The sequence below is a fragment of the Thalassophryne amazonica genome, chromosome 2 (assembly GCF_902500255.1).
Source record: "Thalassophryne amazonica chromosome 2, fThaAma1.1, whole genome shotgun sequence".
Lineage (NCBI taxonomy): Eukaryota > Metazoa > Chordata > Actinopteri > Batrachoidiformes > Batrachoididae > Thalassophryne > Thalassophryne amazonica.
The window spans coordinates 149,390,064-149,413,048 of NC_047104.1; the positions used below are offsets into that span (position 1 = coordinate 149,390,064).

At 41.5% G+C, this 22,985-nt stretch overlaps 1 protein-coding gene across 1 annotated transcript in view; it reads right to left on the minus strand.

Moving 5' to 3' along the window:
* The window catches only part of LOC117500647 (protein kinase C-binding protein NELL1-like), a 905,329-nt gene that overhangs the window by 98,827 nt on the left and 783,517 nt on the right, over window positions 1–22,985 (minus strand). The window contains exon 12 of the mRNA XM_034159400.1: window positions 12,679–12,774. Coding sequence (XP_034015291.1) covers window positions 12,679–12,774 — 96 coding nt within the window. The remainder of the gene's footprint in view (window positions 1–12,678; window positions 12,775–22,985) is intronic.

Consider the following 22,985-nt stretch of genomic DNA (forward strand, 5'->3'; position numbering starts at 1 on the left):
TCACTGGAGCGGTTCGCAGCTAGCCGAGTGTAAAGTGGTTGGGATGAAGATCAGCACCTCTAAATTTGAGGCCGTGGTTCTCAGCAGGAAACCAATGGACTGCCTTCTCCGGGTAGGGAATATGGCCTTGCCCCAAGTGAAGGAATTCAAGTCCCTCCCAAGGGAGGTGTTCCAGGCACGTCCATCTGGGAGGAGACCCCGGGGAAGACCCAGGACTAGGTGGAGAGATTATATCTCCACACTGGCCTGGGAACGCCTTGTGATCCCCCAGTCAGAGGTGGTCAATGTGGCATGGGAAAGGGAAGTCTGGGGTCCCCTGCTGGAGCTGTTGCCCCCGCGACCCCAACCCGGAAAAGCGGTTGAAGATGAGTGATGAGTGAGAGATAACACCTAAATACTGTTTAATCCCTGGAACTGCATCATCGGGGGCAACCACCAGCACCTTGGTTTTATCCAAATTTAACTCCAGGGAATTTGTGCTGAGGCATTGTTTTATTGTCTCAAGGCAGTTCAGTAAAGAGTCTAATTTCTGGATCTCAAAGACTTTAAATGACCAGTAAATTTGGTTGTCATCAACAAATAAATGGTAAGAAACATCAACAAACTCCTGGATAATCTTTCCCAAGGGAAAAACAGGCTCTGCCTCTCTGAAATTAGGGAATAACCCTGTTGTGTCTCATGATTTGCAAACATTATTGCTGGATTTTATAATCGCAAATTCAGTTTTACGGCTATTTACGACCGTAACCCAGCATTAACATCCACAAATAATCAGACACAAGGGGGTTATTCCCATTCTAATCCAATTCCAACGTTTGCACGGATCCGTGTCCACCACCAAAGGCTACATCTTAATCGACATAATAATATAGTTTGGTAAAAATGTTATGCAGACAAAGGGTGTGGTCGGCTCATCAAAGCTTACTGTGCCAATAGCGTCTTTATGCCAAACTGGAAATTCTGTGAGCAGAATCCACATTACTACTTTTGTATGGTTTTCAATTTTTTTTCAATTTATTTTCATTTATATAGCGCCAAATCACAACAGAGTTGCCTCAAAGCGCTTCACACAGGTAAGGTCTAACCTTACCAACCCCCAGAGCAACAGTGGTAAGGAAAAACTCCCTCTGAGGAAGAAACCTCAAGCAGACCAGACTCAAAGGGGTGACCCTCTGCTTGGGCCATGCTACAAACATAAATTACAGAACAATTCACAGAACAATTCACGGATGAATATACAAGAAATGCTATTGGCGCACAGGACAGGAGGGTCGCCAACACAAATACAACTCCCATCTCTGGATGGAGCTGCACCATCCAGAGATGGGAGTTGATACCATATCTTAAATTGATAATTTAAGATATGGTATCTTAATTTAATCAATTTCAGTGTCGCTCCACCAGTTTTTTTTTCCTTCTACTTCTTCTTCTTCTTCGTCTTTAATAGCGGTTGGGAACCTCTCGCTCTCAGCTGACAGCGTCATTATTGACATCTACGTAGCAACACACATGAAATTTTTTAATATTTAGCCACCGTTTACATGATATTTTATGGTCTGAAATCTCACACAATTAAAAATCAGATTTGCGGAAAAAAATGTAATTGGATTAGAATGCTCCTTTTATAACCAGTTGTGTTATGGCCCTGTTGCCAATTAATACAATTAGTTGTCAAATCTTCTTCCAGTTGTTTTTGATTTGTGCCAGTTACTTTTCCAGCTTTTTGTTGCTCCTGTTCCAACATTTCTGAGATGTGTTTCAGCAGTAAAATTTAAAATGAGCTAATAATTTTCATGAAATGGGAAAAAGACTCAGTTGCAACATGTGATATATCGTTTATTTTCTACTGGGAATAAAATATGGGTTTATGATATTTGCATTTTTTTTTTTATTTGTTGTATTTACATTTTACACATCGACCCAACTTTTTGGAATTGGGGTAGTACATACACTTCTGATGAATGTATCCAGAAAGTAATTGAAAGTCATTTACATCAGAGACTTAACTATTCTGGCCCTGCCTTGCTGGTTGCAAAGCGACCACTTGTTTCTTGTTGCTCTTAAATGTCCACTTTGATTGAAAATGAATGGCAGCAGTTCTTTTGTCCCTCTGTATCTTGTAGCTAATGTAACCAAAGGGTAATGGGGTCCCAGTTATGCTCAACAGTGTTGTAAATAATGCCAGTGGTGTGCCCACTAATGGACAAACTATGACTCATATCCAACAACCAAAATGTTTTTCTGCATTGTGTATTCACTCAGGTCCCCTTCACACATAGTATGAATGTGGTCGAATTGCGCATGAATTGTGCATGAAGCAGGAATTGTATGCAATATGTGTAAAATTGTACTTGCCTCCAATGCCTCGTGCCTCGTTGCTACAACTATTTGTGCAGACTAGCAGCTGAAAGACAGAGTGTGCGCTGTGAGATCCCATCGAACCCTCTCGCAGCAGGTGTCGGCCAAATTCCAACTGACAAACACGAACATCTAACACGGCTCACCTGGCACTTAGAAAATGTGTGGTCATTCACGCTATTAGCACAACAACAGTCAGCAGATGATCACTTTTGAGCTTGATGTGAAAATTGTCGAAGTGCCTCCATGAGTGTGGCTATGTAAAACAGCAACACACATGTGAGTTGCCAGAGTGTCGGCTCCCTGCACACACATGTGCTGTGCGTTTGAATCACGCTTGTGCTGCGCCCCCCCCCCACATCCATAAATGTGGGGTGAAGCGCCTTTGTGGGTGGGTTGGGAGCGCACTTGCATGAGCTGCTGATATATGGATGTACAGATGGTGTGTGCGCTTGACTGAAAGAGGGCGTGTCCACCAAAAGCTGCAGGTGTTCTCTGGTCCTGGACTTACAGCTGCAGAACACATACCGTGTTTTGATGGACATGAGGACTGTGTGTGCTTGCTGTCCTCATGTGGAAATACATAAAAACATATTTTGCATTTATGATGGGCTGGAGACCATGCACAACACGCACATTAACAGGCTGTCCCAGCTGGAAAAGGCCATCAGTTCATGTGGACACGCAGCAGGTGATCTGAATGTCACACCTGTCTGACAGTACACGTGTGTCCTGTGAATGGCACGCTGCATGACTGTATGATAATCAAACAATGTGACAAATACACCACTTTCAGTCAGGTATCAGCAGAAATATGGCATAACAAATGCTGTCTGGTCAGTTATCATGGCACTTTTTTTCTCTTTTATTAGAAAATACATTTATCTCTGTTGATTTTAGCCATTTCATGCTCCTGTTATAAGACAGTGATTGTAGCACAGTGGTAAAGTTTCTGTCTGGCAATCAGAGCTTTTGCAAATTGCAGGTTCGAATCCCATGAGTGCCATTTATTTATTTTTTTGTCACAGCAGCTGCGCAATGTGGTTACATATGCTCCAGCTGCTGGCATTGTGTCGCGTGCACAAAACCGTCGCAGCGGGATCATACAGACCTGCTTCTCAGCTTGATGTTTTCGTGGTTCACTCATATGCGCTGTTCCACCATGATTCACCCTGATTTGTACTTATTCGTACTATGTGTGAAGGGGCCCTGAAATAAAAGCTTTCGTATTGATAAAAATAATGCTGATATTAATATGTTCCCAAAAGGCTCATGTCAATCATCATTATGGGATGCCTGGTATATTGGTCGAGCTCGAGTTGTAATCCTTGTGGTCATTCAAACAAAGGCCAGTTTAACATACACTCACATTCTATTTGTAGCACTCGCATAGTTGTCTAGTTTGTGATCTGCACATTCAAACACACCAATTTCAAATGTTTTGAAATGCAACAACTGAAATCTACAATCTGAACAGCTAAAGTGAATCAACTTGTGTTTTCCTGTGAGGATCAAATACTTCAGTGTGTACTTTACGTACTTTGACCTCCTTCACAACAGTTCATTTTTGGGGCAACTGCTCACTTTTTTCTCATAAACAGTTTTGATCCTTTGGACTTCAATCCTTTGGAAAAGAAGCACAAGGATCGGACACTGAATCTGTAACAGTTACAAGGAGAAAGTTACGATTGTGTGAGAAGATGAAAAGATTTCCCTTCATATTTAGATGCTCTTAACGTCCTGTTGGGCTGTAGCGTAGTGTACAGAGTAGAGAGGTCAGCACAGTGGAGAGTGATTTATTACACAGGAGGATAGTGCACTGGAGGCAAAGATGAAGAAAGAGATCAACATAGACACTGAAGACAGAGACAGCGATATACAGGCACAGGAAATGGTGCCTGCTGGGGCTGAATGAATACAGAAAACTATAAGGGTGCATGGTGAGTGCCTACCCACACCATGGCTACAAAACAGGTCAGGTTAGGTCTGGGAGCATGTGTGGAAATGATTATGTAGAAATGATTGTTGGACAAAAACTTCAGATATCTGTTGCTGAGATAGATGATTTCTGGAGTGCTGTTTTAAGCAGAAACAAGGTGATAATCAGTGGATCGCAGCTGATGCTTAGAAATGACGCATGTGCAGTAAAGGCAGAGGAGGACCGAATTTTGGGGAGGTGGGGGGCGTTCGGTCGGCGACACTGGTGCCACACGTAGCCACATCATGGCAGTCACTGAAAAGAAGGGTGGCTGGATTGGTCATTGAACATTTCTGAGAAGTGTCTTTGAGTTTTTCCCCTCAAATTAATGAAAATAATTGAAATAAGAAGACTTCAGTTTTTCACTTAGTTGCCTAGACATATATTTTCGTGATAAGGTTTACCAGCCTTAACATGTTGGGAGATCTTTGCAGAATCAATGGATACTCTGATTACAGCATATCTGAAGCTGACTGATGAATCAGAGTGTTTGGGTTTGCAATGTTCTGGATCAAGACTAAGATAATAAGTAAGTCCCTTCAGCTGCTCTCTTGTTTTTTATTTTTTCCACTCAGGTTTGCCACAGCCAGTCCAAGGTAGATCTGCATGTTGATTTTGCCAGATGGCCTTCCTGACGCAGTTCCACATGAAATAGAGAAATGTGGCATGGGTGGAGCTTAAACTGAGAACCTTCCACACTGAAACCAACCATGTGGCCACTAAGATCTGGCCATTTAATTACTTCCTGGACTTTGCCATCAGACGTGTATCTGCATGTGGTAAAAGTGTTGAACTTGTGGAACTTCACTTATTTTAGTAGTGACTTTCATGCTTCTGGGTCATCAAGAAATGACTGGGAAGAGCTCATGGATTCATGAAGCTGCCAGACAGAAGTGTTTGATAATGCCAAGATCTCTGCTGTAGAATAAAGGTCCAAGTCTTTAGGTGTCTGGTGGCACCCACCTTCCATTGTTGTGGTATTTGGAGACTAATAACCTGTATCCTGAGGCAACAACTTGATTTCTCTTCAGAGGATTCTTGCGTACCAATAGAGTGCCGTTTTTAAAAACAACTGCGAATCAAAGATCAATAGTTCAAACTATTTTTGACGGAAGTACAAGTTAGTCTGACGTCACCACTTTGCCCAGGTCTAGAAGATGAACCAAACTGTCATCCTCAGATGACAGGAAATTGGTTAGGATGTTCTGAAACAACTCAGGAACCACCAAGGCTCAGGCATCACTGTCCAGAGTGACGAGGGTGCAGACCAAGAAAAAGTATCTGCTTCAAAATCGACACTTTGAAGCTTGACTAAAATTTGCAGCTGCCCACAAGGGCAAACCACTAGCCTTCTGAAGAAACGTTTTATGGTCAGACAAGACAAAGAATGAACTTTTTCACCAAATGACAAGAGGTATATTTGGAGGAGAAAAGGTGAGGCTTTCAATCCTAAAAAACACTGTACCACCTGTAAAACATGGTAGTGGTAGCATCATCCTCTGGGGATGTTGTGCTTCCAGTGGTGGTGCATTGCACAAAGGTAAAGGAATAATGAAGGAGGAGGACTACCTCCAAACTCTTCAATGACACCTCAAATCAATAGCTAGGCAGCTGAAACTTGGTCACAATTGGATGTTCCAACAGCACAATAATCCCAAACACACATCAAAACTGGTTGTAGATTGGATAAAGAAGGCTAACATTAAACCTTTGGAATGGCCTTCCCAAAGCCCCAACCTCAACCCTGTTGAATTTTTGTGGACTATGCTTAAAAGATGGTTCTGTGGCAAAAACCCAACCAATTTAAATGAACTCCACCAAGTCTGCCAAAAGAGTGGACAAATATCCAGCCAGAATTGATGGGTACCACAACTGTCTGGTTGGTGATGTATTGTATTGAGTTTCTGTTCCAACAAAATATCTCACCACATGGAGCTGTGCTGATATGATACAGCAGAATTTAAAAATCTATTTGTAATTCATGCACTTAACTCTGTGGACCTGATGAAGCATCATGCTGTAAGTACTAATCACTTCTTAAATAAAGTATTGCAAAAATGCTCCAACAACAAAATTACTTTTGAAAGACTTTGCAGTGTCTCACCTGATGAGCATTATAGTCTTATTATTTTTATTATTTATTTATTTATTTATTTATTTTGCAATACATCTAATATCCAAAGGAAAGAAATGGTTCAGTGAGTTTCAGATTAAAAGTTTGCCATTTCTTGAAAGTGGAAAAAGCTTCTTCACCTCTTCACCTTTTCAATTCATCAGTGTATTTTATCCTGATGAAATGAGGTCTGTAAAACATCAGATGCCATTGCTGAATATTATGCAAAGTATTTGGTCTTTATGCATTAAAACACAGTATTAAAATATATATAGTGTTTACTTTATTCTGCTTTGTTAAATATGCAACAAGCAGAGAAGGCACCAAACCTTCCAAAGTAATTCAAGAAAGTAACCTCTATAAAACAATCACAAATTAAGTTTAGTACATGTCTCTGCACAAACTGTGCAACCACCCACTGACAACCATGCCTGCCCCTAATCCATCATTAATCCAGCATGCACAAACCATCCAGCAGGTGGCAGACAAGTCTACGGCATATTACAATGGGGAAAAAAGATGGCTTTGGGTTTGATGCAGTGCACCAATATTTATCAAAATTTAATAAGAGTGTCCTCATTATGTGCCATTTTAATTTAGACATTATGCATTTATTAATTTAAGTATTTATTTATGAATAGTCATGTAAAAGAGATATCTATTTTTCTATTTGTCCATCTATTCAATTGCTGTCTTGCATAGAACATAGCAGGGCTACAAACAAATAGTTTTTCAGCATACAATGTCAAAAAGACTTTGTGTCAATGTCTGCTGGGAATATTTCAGTTGTGTGTGTGTGTGTGTGTGTGGGGGGGGGGGGGGGCATTAGAGTTATAATATTTTATGTTGCTGGCATCATTCAGAATGTTTCTGTGTAGGCTCTCAGTTGTCCAGGTGGTTTCCATAGTAGAGAAGCTTGAATCTTCGACTGGACTGGGTTGCTTGACGCGAGGACGTTTCGCTTCAAAACGCAGAGGTTTCCTCAGCTAAAATTCTTGCTCTGGTGGTCTTACTTCTGTCTTGACTCTTGTAGAGAAGAATAATCAAGAAGTCACAAAAGCTGGAGTTTTAAACCTAATCAGACCCCTCCTACCGAGAGGCAGACTGCTATAGGCTGGTGACTAAACAATAGCTCTAATTAGCACATATTGTGCTCTAGTTAACACCATCCTAATGACAGGGCAGCTGTCCCTCTCCTGATGGCTCCCTTGACGACTCTGCTGATGACGTGAATGCCTCATTACCATGAACAACAGACTGAAACTGCTTTGACCTGAGTACCCCATTGTAAACAGGGGATAAAGCGTGTGTCAGACCCCCTCCCCGGTTAAGACTAGGTTTCAAACGTTTTACAAAGAATGCATCCTTGTCCCCTCTCTCAAACCATGTCTTCTCTCTGGCTAATATTTTTACTTCCTTGTCCTCAAACGTGTGGTTAGTGTCTTTAAGGTGGAAATGAACTGCAGACTGAGGTCCACTGGCGCCCTCTCTTAGTCTCGCCTATGTAGTGTTCGTTACAGTTTTCCTGACATCTGATAGAATACACTACATTGCTCTGTTTGTAACTAGGGATCCTGTCCTTAGGGTGAACTAATTTCTGTCTCAAGGTGTTAACTGGTTTAAAGTAAACTGGGATTTTGTGCTGTCTGAAGATCCTCTGTAGTTTTCCCCCTACTCCTGCTAAATAAGGGAGAGACACTCTTCTTCTTCTTGTCTCTGTCTCCTGTCTATCTGGTCTCTTTGTTCTCTGGGACTTCTGCACTTTGTCCAGGGACCATCGTGGGTACCCACATACTGTGAGGGCTTTCCGGACAAGTTGTTGTTCTTTAGCCCTTCCCTCTGCAGTTGTGGGCACCTGTAGGGCTCTGTGTTGAAGCGTCCTGATCACCCCGAGCTTGTGTTCAAGGGGGTGGTTTGAGCCAAAGAGCAGATATTGGTCAGTGTGAGTTTGTTTTCTGTAAACCCCTGTCTGGAGCTGCCTGTTCTCTCCAATCGTAACATCACAGTCCAAGAAGGCTAAATGGTTGTTTCTGGCATCCTCAAGTGTGAACTTGATATTGGCGTCCACCGAGTTGATGTGTTCTGTAAAGTCCTCAACTTCCTGTCGCTTGATTTTAACCCATGTGTCATCAACATATCTGAACCAGTGACTGGGAGAGATGCCCGTGAAAGACGTCAAGGCTGTCTTCTCTTGTACAGATTGGCCACAATGGGGGATACCGGAGACCCCATTGCACAGCCATGAATCTGCCTGTAGTAATTCCCCCTAAACAGGAAATACGTGGTGTTAAGACAGATCTCCAAGAGCTGGCAGATGTGGTCTGGTGTGAGTTTGGTCCTTTCAAGTAGAGACACATCCTCCAGCAGTCTCTGCCTCACAGCTGAGATGGCCTCAGCGGTGGGGATGCAGGTGAACAACGAAGTCACATCAAAAGACACAATTGTTTCATCTGCCTCCAGCTGCAGGTCCTTGATCTTGTTTCACCAAATCTTGTGTGTTCTCCACATGGTGTTCTGAGTTACCCACTAGAGGAGCCAAAATCCACTTGAGGTGCTTGGCCACATTGTACGTGATGGAATCTGTGCTACATACAATAGGCCTGAGTGGCATGTCCTGTTTGTGGATTTTGGGTAGTCCATAGATGCACGGAGTGGCGTCCCCAGGGTACAGTCTGTAGTATCTGCCTGTCGATGAGTCCCTCTTCTCCAGGTTTTTGGAGGTAGCTAATGATTTTCTTCTTATAGCCGCTCGTGGGGTCTCTCTTCAGACGTTCGTATGTATTGGAGTCACTGAGCAAGTTGTTGATCTTGGCCTCATAGTCCGATGTGTTCAGGACCACAAAATCTTGTGTGTTCTCCACATGGTGTTCTGAGTTATCCACTAGAGGAGTTACCACCCATGCACGGTGGTCCTGCACACATTGGACTATGAGGCCAAGATGAACAACTTGCTCAGTGACTCCAATACATACGAACGTCTGAAGAGAGACCACAAAGCACAAAGCGAAACCATGGCAACCTCCAACGAAAATCTAGTCAGTGATTCAGTGCTCGATCATCGCTGGTGGATCATTTCTGCAAAATGAGCCCAGAGAGACTCTGTGGCTTTAATAACGTAAGAGGAGAGGAGTGAAGAAAAATGGAGAGGAGATCAAATCAAATCAGACAAGAGAGGTAAAAAGGAGAAAAAATGTAAAGGTAGGAGAACATACAAGGAGATAAGGATAGAAAAGAACAGAGGAGAGAGGAAAGAAGGAATGAAGGAGGAGGGGAAGAACATGGAGAAAGTTATGAGAACAACTAAAGAGGAAGAAAACAGAAGTGGAAGAGAGGTAAGCAAAACGAAAATGGCAGGTAGGAGATGAAGGTAAGGAAGGGAGAAATGAAAGGAAAGGAGAAAAAAAAAATTTAGAAAAATAACAGGAGAGAGGAATTTAGTGAATAGGAGACCATAAAGACAGGAAACAAGAGGGAAGTAAAGGATAGAAGGAAAGAGGAGAGGAAGTGGGAGGTAAGACAAGATGCACAAGGAAAATAAAGAAGTTAAGGAAACTGTGAGGAAATGAGCCAAACTGAAGATGAGGAGATGAAAGAGAAAAAAAGGAAAACAAGTGGGTAGGAGATGAGTGGAGAGAACAAATGAAATGACAGGAAAGAAGGTGAGGAAACTGAAAAGGAAAGGTGACAAGGAAAGACGAAAGGAGAAGAGGATAAGAAAGAAGAGGTGAAGTCAGATCGATTGAGACAGAAAGAGGAAAGCACCAAAGGAAAAGGACACAGAAAAGGAAATGAGTACAGTTGGATAAAGAACAATGGGAATCAAGAAAGAACTTGATTCAAGAAAGTAAATATAAGGAAGGAGGAGAGGGAAGGAGGCAGAAGGAGCAAATACAACAATGAGGTGAGGGGACTAGAAAACAAAGAGGAGGAAAGAAGACAGTCACAGAGGAAAGGAGAGAAAGAGGAGAGGAGAACACAGAAGAAAAACAGATGAACGGAAGCAGAAAAGAAAGTGAGCGAGGAGAGGGAGGAAAACATGAAAATGGAAATAACATGAAAAAAACAGCATAAGATTACAAATGGAATGACCATGGTAGAAGATCCAACAATGGAGGTTCACAGTCCGAGGAAAGTTCAGTCATCATGAGTCAACATTTGCATAAAGTTAGCCAAATGGACAAGTTAGCCTTTTTGTGTTGTTTCCAAATAGTGTTAAGATGTTTTGTTTTTTCATATTATTTTTAATTTTATTGTTTCACATTCTATGTTGTATTGATTTGTAATAATTAATGCTATGATTTGAGACACTCTGATCCAACTGGTGGTGGTATGCACCTCCATAACGCCAAACACTTTGAATTAGCGAACCACAAAAATGTGCCAATGGGCAGGCATGTACGATCCTGCTGTGAATGTTTTGTGCACACTTGCACGCAATCACAGTGTGAGCAATTGGAGCATGTTTAACCACATCACGCATTTAGACAAATTTCACATCCAGCTCGACAGTGATTGTCTGCTGACTGTTGTTGTGCTAACAGTGCAAATGGCCACACATTTTCTAAGTGCCACAAGAGTGGTGTTAGATGTTCGTGTGTGTCAGCTGGAATTTTTCCGACACCTGCAACAAGAGGGGTCGATGGGCTCGCACAGCGCGCACTCTGTCTTTCAGATGCTGGTGTGCGCAAATAGTTGTAGCAACAGGTGTATGAGGCGTTAGAGACAGGTATGAATTTACACATTTTGCATACGATTCCTGCTTTGTGCGCACTTCGACCAAATTTGCACTATGTTGTGTACAGGGGCCCTAAAACAGGTTTGCGATCCAACAACAAACACACACAAGAAGTTTTATTTTTATTTATTTATAAGTTTTAAGTTTTGCTTCAGAGAGTGGCCAATGACCTATGGAAAGGGGACGTCTTAAAACAAGTGATCCGTGCTTCATTTGTGTCTGAAAATGACATCTTTTATAAGTCACTTGCATCATATACAATGTTAGGGGCTAATGTGAGCATGAGCGACTGCCTTTTTCCTCAGCATTTTATTACAAATATCTGTAGTAATATGGGTTGTTGTGCGTTAAATATCCCAACATATCATCAAAGAATTGTGTGCTGCAGTATTTCCATAGAGTGAAATCTGGCATTATTTATAAGTCTAGCTGTGGACAGAAATAAGCTGTTTTTGAGTTCACACTCTGGACAAAACAGCAGAATTCACCTAGAAAAAAAAGTGATGTGAACAGTCACAGTGCAAATGATAAACCAGTTATTTGTAATTTCTTTACAATATTGTCCTGGATAATCATATTCAGAAAAGCTAATTCTTCTCCTTTCAGCTGCTCCCATTAGGGGGCGCCACAGCAGATCAATTGTTTCCATCTCACCCTGTCCTCTGTATCTTCCTCTGTCTCACCATCCACCTGCATGTCCTCCCTCAGCACATCCATGAACCTCTTCTTTGGCCTCCCTCTTTTCCTCCTGCCTGGTTGCTCCATCCTCAGCATCCTTCTCCCTGTATACCCTGGGTCCCTCCTCTGCACATGTCCAAACCATCTCAATAGTGCTCGTCTCACTTTGTCTCCAAACTGTCCCACCAGAGCTGTCCCTCTGATATGTTCATTGATGACAAAAATTCATTTTAGAAAACTGAACACAACTGAAAACAGATTAAACCTGCAATAAAGATGTTCATAAAAGCCAAGAAATTGTTCTATATCAATTGAAAAAATGTATCATAACTGTAAAATCAGCTGTCCTACATATATAGTACAAATGTCCACATCCAGAATGTCCTAGTAACTGCATAAAACTCTAATTCCTAGTATTTTACTGTAAATTAACAGCATTTCCTCCCTTTTTAATACAGTGAGGGCATGGACAAATACTAGGAGATGTTAAGAAATAAAAGAAAAAGAAAATGAGGAAAAAAAGAAATGAGAGCAGCAAAGAATGACTATCCTTTTTTTTAGCCTCATGGGTTCATCAACCTAAACAAACAGAGAGAGAAACAGATGCACAGAGAAAAGACAGAAAATAGGTGGAAAAAGTACAATAGAGAGAGAGATAAAGGTTGAGTGGTGAACCAGCAGATCAAGCTAATGACTGTCATTATGCTGATCACACATCTGAGATCTAAACCAGCGCATCTGGACCCAAGCTGTAATTAGGAGGGACAGCTAAAGCAGGTGGACAGGTGAGGGTCAGGTGGACTCGTTAGGTCTTACCTGTCTCACAGTGGCGTCCTGTAAATCCAGATGGACACACACACATGTTGGGAGACACACAAGTTCCTCCACTCCGGCATCCCTCCTCACAGAATGCTGACAAGGAAGACAAAGAAAAAAAAGAATATGTATATTTTCGGTTTTGTTTTTTATATTCTGAATGACCAAAGCATTGCAAACACTGTAAACTCACTGTTCCTAAAGTTAGCTAATTCCCGCAACCATCGACAGCCTAGTCTCAGTAAGCTCATTTCTCATTTCTTCATTATAACATGAAGAAATGTAGTAGATTTTAATGATGGGGCAGTCTAACCTTAACACTAATGCCCCAGAGTGGGGGTTCAAAACAGCCCAGTCTCATTGCAGTTTGTGATCCATTAGTAGAGAGGGGCGTTATTTCAAAAAATTTGGAAATCTATAAATGTTTGCATGGAATATGGAAATATACATGGAATAAACCATAGCAGGATAAATTTGGGGTCATTTGGTTCTAAAAACCCATATGGATGGAGCCAGTGAATATATCGGGTTCAAAAATCTCCAAAAATATAGACAAAAATGTCATATCTTGAGAACCGCTGCACCTAGAGACTTGAAATTTGGCTCCAAATGTTTCTTGACCCCAAGTTTATATTCAACTTCCATAGTAACAATAAGCCTATCTGGTGTTTTTTAAGAGTAATTGACAAAAAACTAATTTCAGTACATATGTTACAATCAATTGTAACAAACAAATTCTATGTAGGTTTTATTTCAGGAACATCAGTTGAGTATAATCATCAAATGTAAAGAATAACATGGCCACAATGAACTAATTATAAGCAACAGAGTGGTTTCTACGTCAAAAACCACATATACGACACGCGTTACTTGACATTTTCAAACGTTCCGTCCGGTTTTTGGAACCAAATGACCCAAAAATTATACTGTTATGGTTTATTCCATGTATATTTTCATATTCCATGCAAACATTTATAGATTTCCAAATTGTTTGAAATAATACCCCCCCCTACCATTAGATCCATCGTTCTCAAACTGTGGCACATGAGCTCCTACTGGTGGTACACCAAGTCACAGAGTTTATTTTAGAAAGATTCAAAAATACCCCCCCACACACACACACACACACACACACACCTGAAAACATTATCCAACATGCACAACATATCTGTGAACCACTTGGGCTCCCATTCAAACCACCAGTGAAATTTGTAAACAAGTACAGACCATGAATTTTAAAGCATAAAGGCATTAAGAGATGACTAACAATGGCTGGTGCAGACTGTGTTATATGGGATTGTACGCATGGCATTTATATAACAGCTGAGTAGATACTTTTCATTTGATCGGTGCTTTGTATGTCATGTGATAATTCGCCCCATTTATGTTGTGTTGCTTTTATCATGCAAATTTGGTTCCATATACTGTGTAAATTTGGTTCCATTTACTGTGCAAATTTTGGTTCCATCCATTTTGTACCATTGCATGCTGCGACCACTGTGCATGCAAACCGCGTGTACACACACTCGTGGGTGTGGCATTTAGCTAAACATGGCAGAGTTTGTTTTGCTGATGGACGATGATTTAAATCACCAAAGTTTCTGTGTAGGCTCTCAGCTGTCCAGGTGGTTTCCATAGTAGAGAAGCTTGAATCTTCGACTGGACTGGGTTGCTTGACGCGAGGACGTTTCGCTTCAAATCACAGAAGCTTCCTCAGCTAAAATTCTTGCTCTGGTGGTCTGACTTCTGTCTTGACTCTTGTAGAAAAGAATACTCAAGAAGTCACAAAACCTGGAGTTTTAAACCTAACCAGACCCCTCCTACCGAGAGGCAGACTGCTATAGGATAGTGACTAAACAATAGCTCCAATTAGCATCTATTGTGCTCTAGTTAGCACCCTCCTAATGACAGGGCAGCTGTCCCTCCTAATGATGGGACGGACCCTCTCCTGATGGCTCCCTTGACGACTCTGCTGATGACGTGAATGACTCATTACCATGAACAAAAGAGGTTCGGTTTCAAACGTTTCACAAAGAATGCCTCCTTGACCCCTCTCTCAAAGCATTTCTTCTCTCTGGCTAATATTTTAACTTCCTTGTCCTCAAATGTGTGGTTAGTGTTTTTAAGGTGGAGATGAACTGCAGACTGAGGTCCACTGGCGCCCTCTCTGTGGTGCTGGTATAGCCTTTCAGAGCTGCTTTTAAATCTGCTCTTAAGACTTATCTTTTTGCTTTGTCTGGGTTTTCTTTTCTTTTCTTGTCTTTTGTTTGGATTTTAATTGCCTTTTTTTTTTTGTAATGTTTATAATGTTTTGATATTGTTTTTTTTTTTTAACATGTGAAGCACTTTGGGCAGCTGGTGTTTTTGAAAATGTGCTATACAAATAAAATTGACGTTGAAATGTTCCATTCAATGAGGCGAACTCATAAACATTCATTATTTGTGTCCTATAAAACACGATTATCAGTTTAAAAAAGACCAAATATGGATTAAATGTTTGTTTTGATTCCATTTCCTACCCAGAAGACGCAGACGGATGTAAAACATAGATAAAAAGATGTAAGTTACTTGGAAATTTAGTTTCAATATTTCTTAATCTGTATTATTCTTTTGCTATTCAGACTACAGCAGTGCTGTCCAAAGTATTCCAGAAAGGGTCAAGAGGGTGCAGGTTTTCTTTGCAGCCACTGACTTCAGCAGATGCTTTCACTGATTAACATCACTTTGAGCAGGTGGGATGAGTTCATCAGTGAAATCACCTGCCGAAGTCAGTATCAGCAAAGAAAACCTGCACCCTGTCGACCCTTTCTGGAATACTTTGGACACCACTGGACTAGAGCGTTGATTCCCAAACTGGGTTCAGGCAAATAGTTTGAAATAATAACTGGGTTCAGATAAAGTAAAGTCAGCACAAAGACACCAGGAGGTTCCAGAAAAATGGTCACTGCAAGTACTATACCTGTATGTCGATCTAAATTACACCATTCCAGTTAGGAATGGTGTAATTTAGAGGTTTCTTTGCTCCCCCCCACCGACCAAATCTCCTGATATTCTTAATATTTATTGAAGTATGGGTGTGCTGGTGGGTGTGGATGTGGGTGCATGTAAGGGTGTGGGTGGGTAAGTTATGTGTGAGTGCAGGCATTGTTTTTTGAGGATGCACAAGCAAATTTTGTTGTGCTAATTTACTGTGCAATGACAATAAAGGTGATTCTGATTTAACAGACCAACTTGTTATTTTAATGGTGTAATTAAGTGAGTTTAAATAATATTTCATTGAATCAATACAACTAAGAGGAGCAGGAGACTGGCCGGACTTTTTGTGCAGACGGAATCACTCACTCACTCATCTTCAACCGCTTATCCAGGATTGGGTCACGGGGGCAACAGCTCCAGCTGGGGACCACAGACTCCCTTTCCCAGGCCACAATGACCACCTTTGACTAGTGGATCCCAAGGCATTCCCAGGCCAGTGCAGAGATATAATTTCTCCACCTAGTCCTGGGTTTTCCCTGGGTCTCCTCCCAGATGGATGTGCCTGGAACACATCCCTAGGGAAGTGCCCAGGAGGCATCCTTATCAGTGCCCGAACCATCTCAGCTGGCTCCTTTTAATGCTTTTGGGCATGACCCAACCCTCATGACCATAGGTGAGAATAGGAACGAAGATTGACCAGTAGATTAAGAGCTCCGCCTTTTGGCTCAGCTTCCTTTTCTTCACAACAGAATGATAGAGTGAATGCAACACCACCCCTGCTGCACCGATTCTCTGGCTAATCTCACGCTCCAATGTCCCCTCACTCATGAACAAGACCCTGAGGTACTTGAACTCCTTTACTTCACAGAGACAGAATCTAAAAGAAAAATTCAGAAAATCACATTGTATGATTTTTAAATAATTAATTTGGATTTTATTGCATGAAATAAGTATTTGATCACCTATCAACCAGCAACAATTCTGGCTCTCACAGACCTGTTAGTTTCTCTTTAGGAAGCCCTACTATTCTGCACACTTTACCTGTAGTAATTGCAGCTGTTTGAACTCAAGGTCAAGGTCAACTTTATTATACCAAGGGAAATTTGTCTTGGGCTTGCATTGCAGTGGTTAACATGGTAAAAACACATACAATCATACAACAAACAACAAGCAACAACATAAAATACAAATATGGGAACACAGGAAACAGTTAAAATTACATAGTCTTCAGTGAGACCCCTCGACATCCAGTGATGCGTCTACAGGTACTAGCCAGATTTATTCAAAAGACAAAGGAATGAAAGAATTTTTAAATCTGTTACTCTTATACCTGACAGCCCAATACCTTTTCCCTGATGGCAAGAGCTCATATTTGTTGAAAAGCACGTGAAAAGGTTCCTCAAGAATGTTTTTAGCTTACGCTGGGAACAAGTTTCAAAAATGGTTTGTAAAGAGAGATACTCTCTCTTGCCAATAATTTTCATACTTGTGTCAAACTAGTTTCTCAATTTTGGATTTGCTCTGAACAGTAAGAGAGCCAAACCAGGCTACCATGCTATATCTTATTAGGCTTTCAAGCACAGCATTATAGAAATAAGCCATTATTGTTGAGCACACACCAAACAGTCTGAGTCTTCAGACTCTGGGACAATTTGTGGCACAAGAAATCCACATGCACATTCCACTTGAGAAGACAGTCCACATAGACACCAAGGTATTTGAAAGACTCTACCTGTTCTATCTCACTGCCTCCAATGATGACCGGGTCATGGGACACCAGCCCTTTGGGGTCGAAGACCATCTTTTTAGTTTTTACAACGTTAAGTGTCAAGTCGTGCCTCACACACCATGAATAAAAGGAGTATATTTCATCCAAGTATATATGGATGGATTCTTACCTGATGGCTTCAGATAAGGCATTGTTAACCCTCACCTGTTGTGACTTATTTGTTAAAAAAGAATAAAACCACTTTACAAGGAAAAGGCTAACATTTAGGTCAATTCATTTCTGCGTAATTAAGTGAGGACGAAATGTATGAAAAGCTGATGTAAAGTCAGCAAATAGGACACGTGCATAACCATCTGACTTTTCTACATGTTTACAGATCATATGAGACATGCTAACAATAGCATCAGTAGTGCCAATATCCTCTTTGTATGCAAACTGCAGATGGTTCAGATAAGGAGACACTTCTGATTTCAACCTGTTCACCATAATGTTCTTGAAGCATTTCATAACAATACTTGTCAAGGACACAGGTCTATAGTTTTTGTTTGAGGCTGGGCAAGAAGTCTTTGATATAGGTATAATAGCTGACTTTTTTTCAGAACTGTGGGACTGAAGAGCTCATAGAAGACAAATGCAAGACAGCTGAATAAAAGACACCTGTCCACAGACTCAATCAGTCACATTCCAACCTATCCACCATGGCCAAAAGCTGTCTACGGACACCAGGGACAAATTGCAGACCTGCACAAGGCAGGGATGGGCTACAGGACAACATGCAAGCAGCTTGGTGAGAAGGCAAACACAAGTTGACTGTTAATCTTCCTCAGTCTGGGGCTCCATGCAAGATCTTACCTCGTGGGGTAAGGATGATTCCAAAAAAGCCCAGAACTACACGGGATGACCTGGTCAATGACCTGAAGAGAGCTGGGACCACAGTCGCAAAGACTGCATTAGTAACACACTACAACATCATGGTTTAAAATCCTGCAGGGCACACAAGGTCCCCATGCTCACACCAGCTCATGTCCAGGCCCGTTTGAATTTTGCCAGTGACCATCTGGATGGTCCAGAGGAGGCATGGGGGAAGGTCATGTGATCAGATGAGACCAAAATAAAGCTTTTTGGTATCAACTCCACTTTCCGTGTTTGGAGGATGAGACAAGAGGACAAGTTGGGACATGCCTATCTTGGCTTTCAGTGGCTTACCAGTCGAGTGAGTCCTCTGACACTCCAAAACGGAGGCGTTCTTTGTCTCGCTCCATCAGCGAATCCGTTGTGACCCGCAAAGCCTCCTCGTGGCTTTCCATGACAAAATCTCTTGTTAAAAGTGAAATCTGCTGGAAAATGGCTGATGTCCAGCTCTTGTGATAACCAGAGAAATTGCACACGATGGTCCCGGATCCATAAAGCCATCCGTTTAGAAATGAAATGGTCGTTTCAGCCTGTCGATTGTGGCTCGGAGCGCGGCGCGTGCCATTGTGGGCCGTCCTTAAAGCGGTAGTAACACTCCATAATCTCTGTGAAGCCCATAAAATTTTCACCGAAATCCATGTGAATTTTCTGAATGGTTTCCAGCTGCCTGTCTCTAACAGTTTCTGAAAAAATTCTGATGGAACAAACCCAAATCATTCCGCCATTTCCTCGCAATGAAAAAACGATGAGAGGGGTGGACCAGTGCTCACTCAAAGCCTGCCCACAGGCGAATGATGTAACCGACAGGCATGGAAAAAACTCACGCATGCGCACGAAGGTTCAAGCTTGGCTGACGTAAAAACATACACTCAACAAAAATATAAACGCAACATTTTTGGTTTTGCTCCCATTTTGTATGAGATGAACTCAAAGATCTAAAAATTTTTCCACATACACAATATCACCATTTCCCTCAAATATTGTTCACAAACCAGTCTAAATCTGTGATAGTGAGCACTTCTCCTTTGCTGAGATAATCCATCCCACCTCACAGGTGTGCCATACCAAGATGCTGATTAGACACCTTGATTAGTGCACAGGTGTGCCTTAGACTGTCCACAATAAAAGGCCACTCTGAAAGGTGCAGTTTTGTTTCATGGGGGGGATACCAGTCAGTATCTGGTGTGACCACCATTTGCCTCATGCAGTGCAACACATCTCCTTTGCATCATCCGTGAAGAGAACACCTCTCCAACGTGCCAAACGCCAGTGAATGTGAGCATTTGCCCACTCAAGTCGGTTACGACGACGAACTGGAGTCAGGTCAAACTAAATTTTTACAGTTTTGTTAAATTTGAAAGCTGTGCAGCTTTAAGGTGGTATATCATAACATTACATTTTCACATCTCTAGAGGCAAGTTGTTGCTCCTTTTCACTTGTTTTCCCTTCTAGAGAAACTATAACTGTGGGTAATCAAGTGCTGGAGAAGCTTTTTGACATGCTGTAACAAAGCCGTCCCAATTCTAAACAGCATGTAGTCTCTGCTGCATGTTGAAAGACACTGTTCAAATTAATTGGTGTTAATTGACAGGCAAGTTGTCTTATGTAGAAACAGAGCATATTGGAGAAGCGTGATGTTTAAATCAAACACAGATAAATTTTAGCACATGGGAAGGCCAGGTAATTATTATCCTTTATGTGATATTATCTTTCTGGAAGAGATAACATGTTAATTATGCTATGCATAGTTCAGATCCATGCCATGTATTACCCCATCTACAATACCTTGGAACCACCACAGGATCTGGATAGCAACCACGTAGGCCAGGGTGGGCATCGAGGGCCGAGACACTGCAGGTTTTCCTTTCAACCAATCACCTCAGCAGGTGGGTTGCTGATGAGCTTCTCCTCTGAACATAAACACTTGATCGTCAATGAAATCACCTGCTGAGACACCTGATCATTAATGAAATCACCTGCTGAGGTGATTGGTAGCAAGGAAAACCTGCAGTGTCTCAGCCCTTCATGGTACATGATTGCCCACCCCTGATCTAGGCAGCTGTTAGCTCTTGATTGGCTTAGAACACCTACATGAGTTAATCAGCTTTTGGCAGAGTAGGGAGTCTTGATAAATCTGCAGGTTAGGGGTTCCTGAGTACCAGAGTTGGGAACCATTGCCACAGATGAAGCACCACCCACTCACAGTTTCATCTGCCTCTTGTATATACTCAGTGCAATCATAGACTGCTTTCTCACCTTCGCATACGGATTCAAGTTGCCACTAATTTGTCTCCTATGAGCACTTTGGGTAATACTCAAAGTGCTGTTTGATATGAAACACCTCTTCTTGGTGATGTTTTGGAATCCTTGTCTTGTCACAGAAGAACATCAACATTCTATTTGGGCTATTTGTTGTGTCTCTATTTGCAGGTCCTCCACCCAAGCTGGATGCAAACTCCTCTGAAACATTCTGATCTTGAAGTCTCATCTAGGGTACTGAAAAGATGGCAGTCTCTGGATCCATGGGTCAGCCCCAACATCTGTGCAGAGTTTACAAACTGGACACTTCTATCGAGTCTGCAGTTCTGCAGCATTTTCCACACAAGAACAATCTCCTTTGCTAAGCCAACACTTTTGCAGAACCAGATGTTTGTTGCTGTTTGTATTCCAACTGCCCCCGATTGCTCAAGGTCGGCATAGACAACCCAGTACAGCTCTACATTAGGACTGTTCACAAGTTTTACACTGGAAGCTCTTCCTGATGCAGCTCCAGTACTACATGGAGAAAACATATAGCCCCTGGGGAGGTGATGGTCTAGTGGAGGGGTGCCCACGTTTGGGCCTCGAGATCTACTTTCCTGACACTCTTAGTTGTCTCCCTGTTCCAACACACCTGAATCCAATGAAAGGCTCATTAAAAGCCTGCTAATGAGTCTTTCAGTGGATTCATGTGTCGAGGACCCAACTTGGGCACTCCTGGTCTAGTGGTTAAAGCGTTGGGCTTGAGACCAGAGGATCCTTGGCTCAAATCCTAACCTGACTGGAAAATCACTAAGGGCCCTTGGGCAAGGTCCTTAATCCCCTAGTTGTGTAGTGAGCACCTTATATTCACCCTCACATTGGGGTGAATGTGAAGCATTGATGTGTAAAGCGCTTTGAGCATCTGATGTAGATGGAAAAGCGCTATATAAATGTAGTCCATTTACCATTTATTTCCCCTGGTACACCGAAGCAGTCTTCCAGCCAATTCACTAGTCTAGCCACTAATCTGGACCTACTCTGCTCCACTTTTGAGATCTGATGCGATCAGGTGGAAGCATGTGTTTGACAGGGACAAAGACAGAAAGATGTCATGCCCAACAAAGAAACATGTCAAAGAGTGAGTTTCAAAATAAGACAAAGTTTTGATTAAGAGTTGTGAAGCTGGAACAAAAACGGTTCCATGGTGGTTGTAGTGATTATCACATCTTCTTTGCACATAATTTTCTCTGGGTTGAGCATTATAGCAATTAAATGTGTCTTGTTTCTTTGCATTTACCATATTGTGATTTCACGGTATTATCTTATACATAGCAAAAAAACAAGTAATTCTTTGGTTACAACTGCTCAAATGTGAAGATTTAATTTCTCTATTTTATCTCAGAAAACTAAACAGTGATATTTTCAGAATGTTGGTTGGACAAGAAAAGATTTTCAAAGACCTCACACTGAGCTATGGAACACTACTGTAATGGCAACTGTCCATTATTTTTTTTGTTTTGACATGTTATGGATTCAAACTATCAATCAAAATATTTGACATAGCTGCATTTCTGTATCAACATGACTGAGACACACAAAAATGATGATGAATGACTGTTGAGGAGCGATGACAGAGTAATATTTTCTATACAACAAAAGAAAAAAAGAGTCGACAGTCAGTGTGTAAAGCGAACAGGATTAAATGAGAAAGTGGGCAGACTTAATTGGGTAAGTTCATTAAATATAAATTATTTGCATATTTCTAAATGTAATTGATGACATGATTTGAAAGATGTTCCTTAATGGGCTGAAAAATCTAGTTATGGACTTCCACATAGTGGAGTGTAAAATCGGTGTGAATATGTGTGCAAACAGTTGGTCTCTCTTTGGTTTATAAATCCATTTGCTGTTGGTGTAAATAATTGCTGTGTGGTTGAAGAACAATAGGGCTAAATATACAAATGAATGCACAAGTGAAATAAATAACAGCCATGTCTCATGCCAGAAGCTATTAGAGCTATTAATTTGACTGGTTCCACTATTTAAGAAGTTCTATGAGGCGCTCATTAGGAGCCCGATTGCCTCGTACTAATAAATCTCACACTTTAAAATTAATTACACTTAAATTGACTTAATCTATCTCCAGCTCTAATTATCATTTCACCACTATCAACATAATGATGGCTGCCTGTTGAACTAATGACTTAAGATGTAGGCATTCAGCGGGCAAGGGTTTGCACACTGCTGGCAAGCTTTTTGTTGCTTATATTTTATTCCTGTCATACTGGGGAGGAAACTTACGATCAGTTTAGCATGCAACCTAAGCAAAGACATTCAGAGCTGCCAGTATGTTGGACAACAAATATCCAACTCTTGAGAAATATGAAATACCTGAATTAACAAACTGGTAAATGGCTTGGCAGATGAAAGAATGAAAAAGAATTAATTA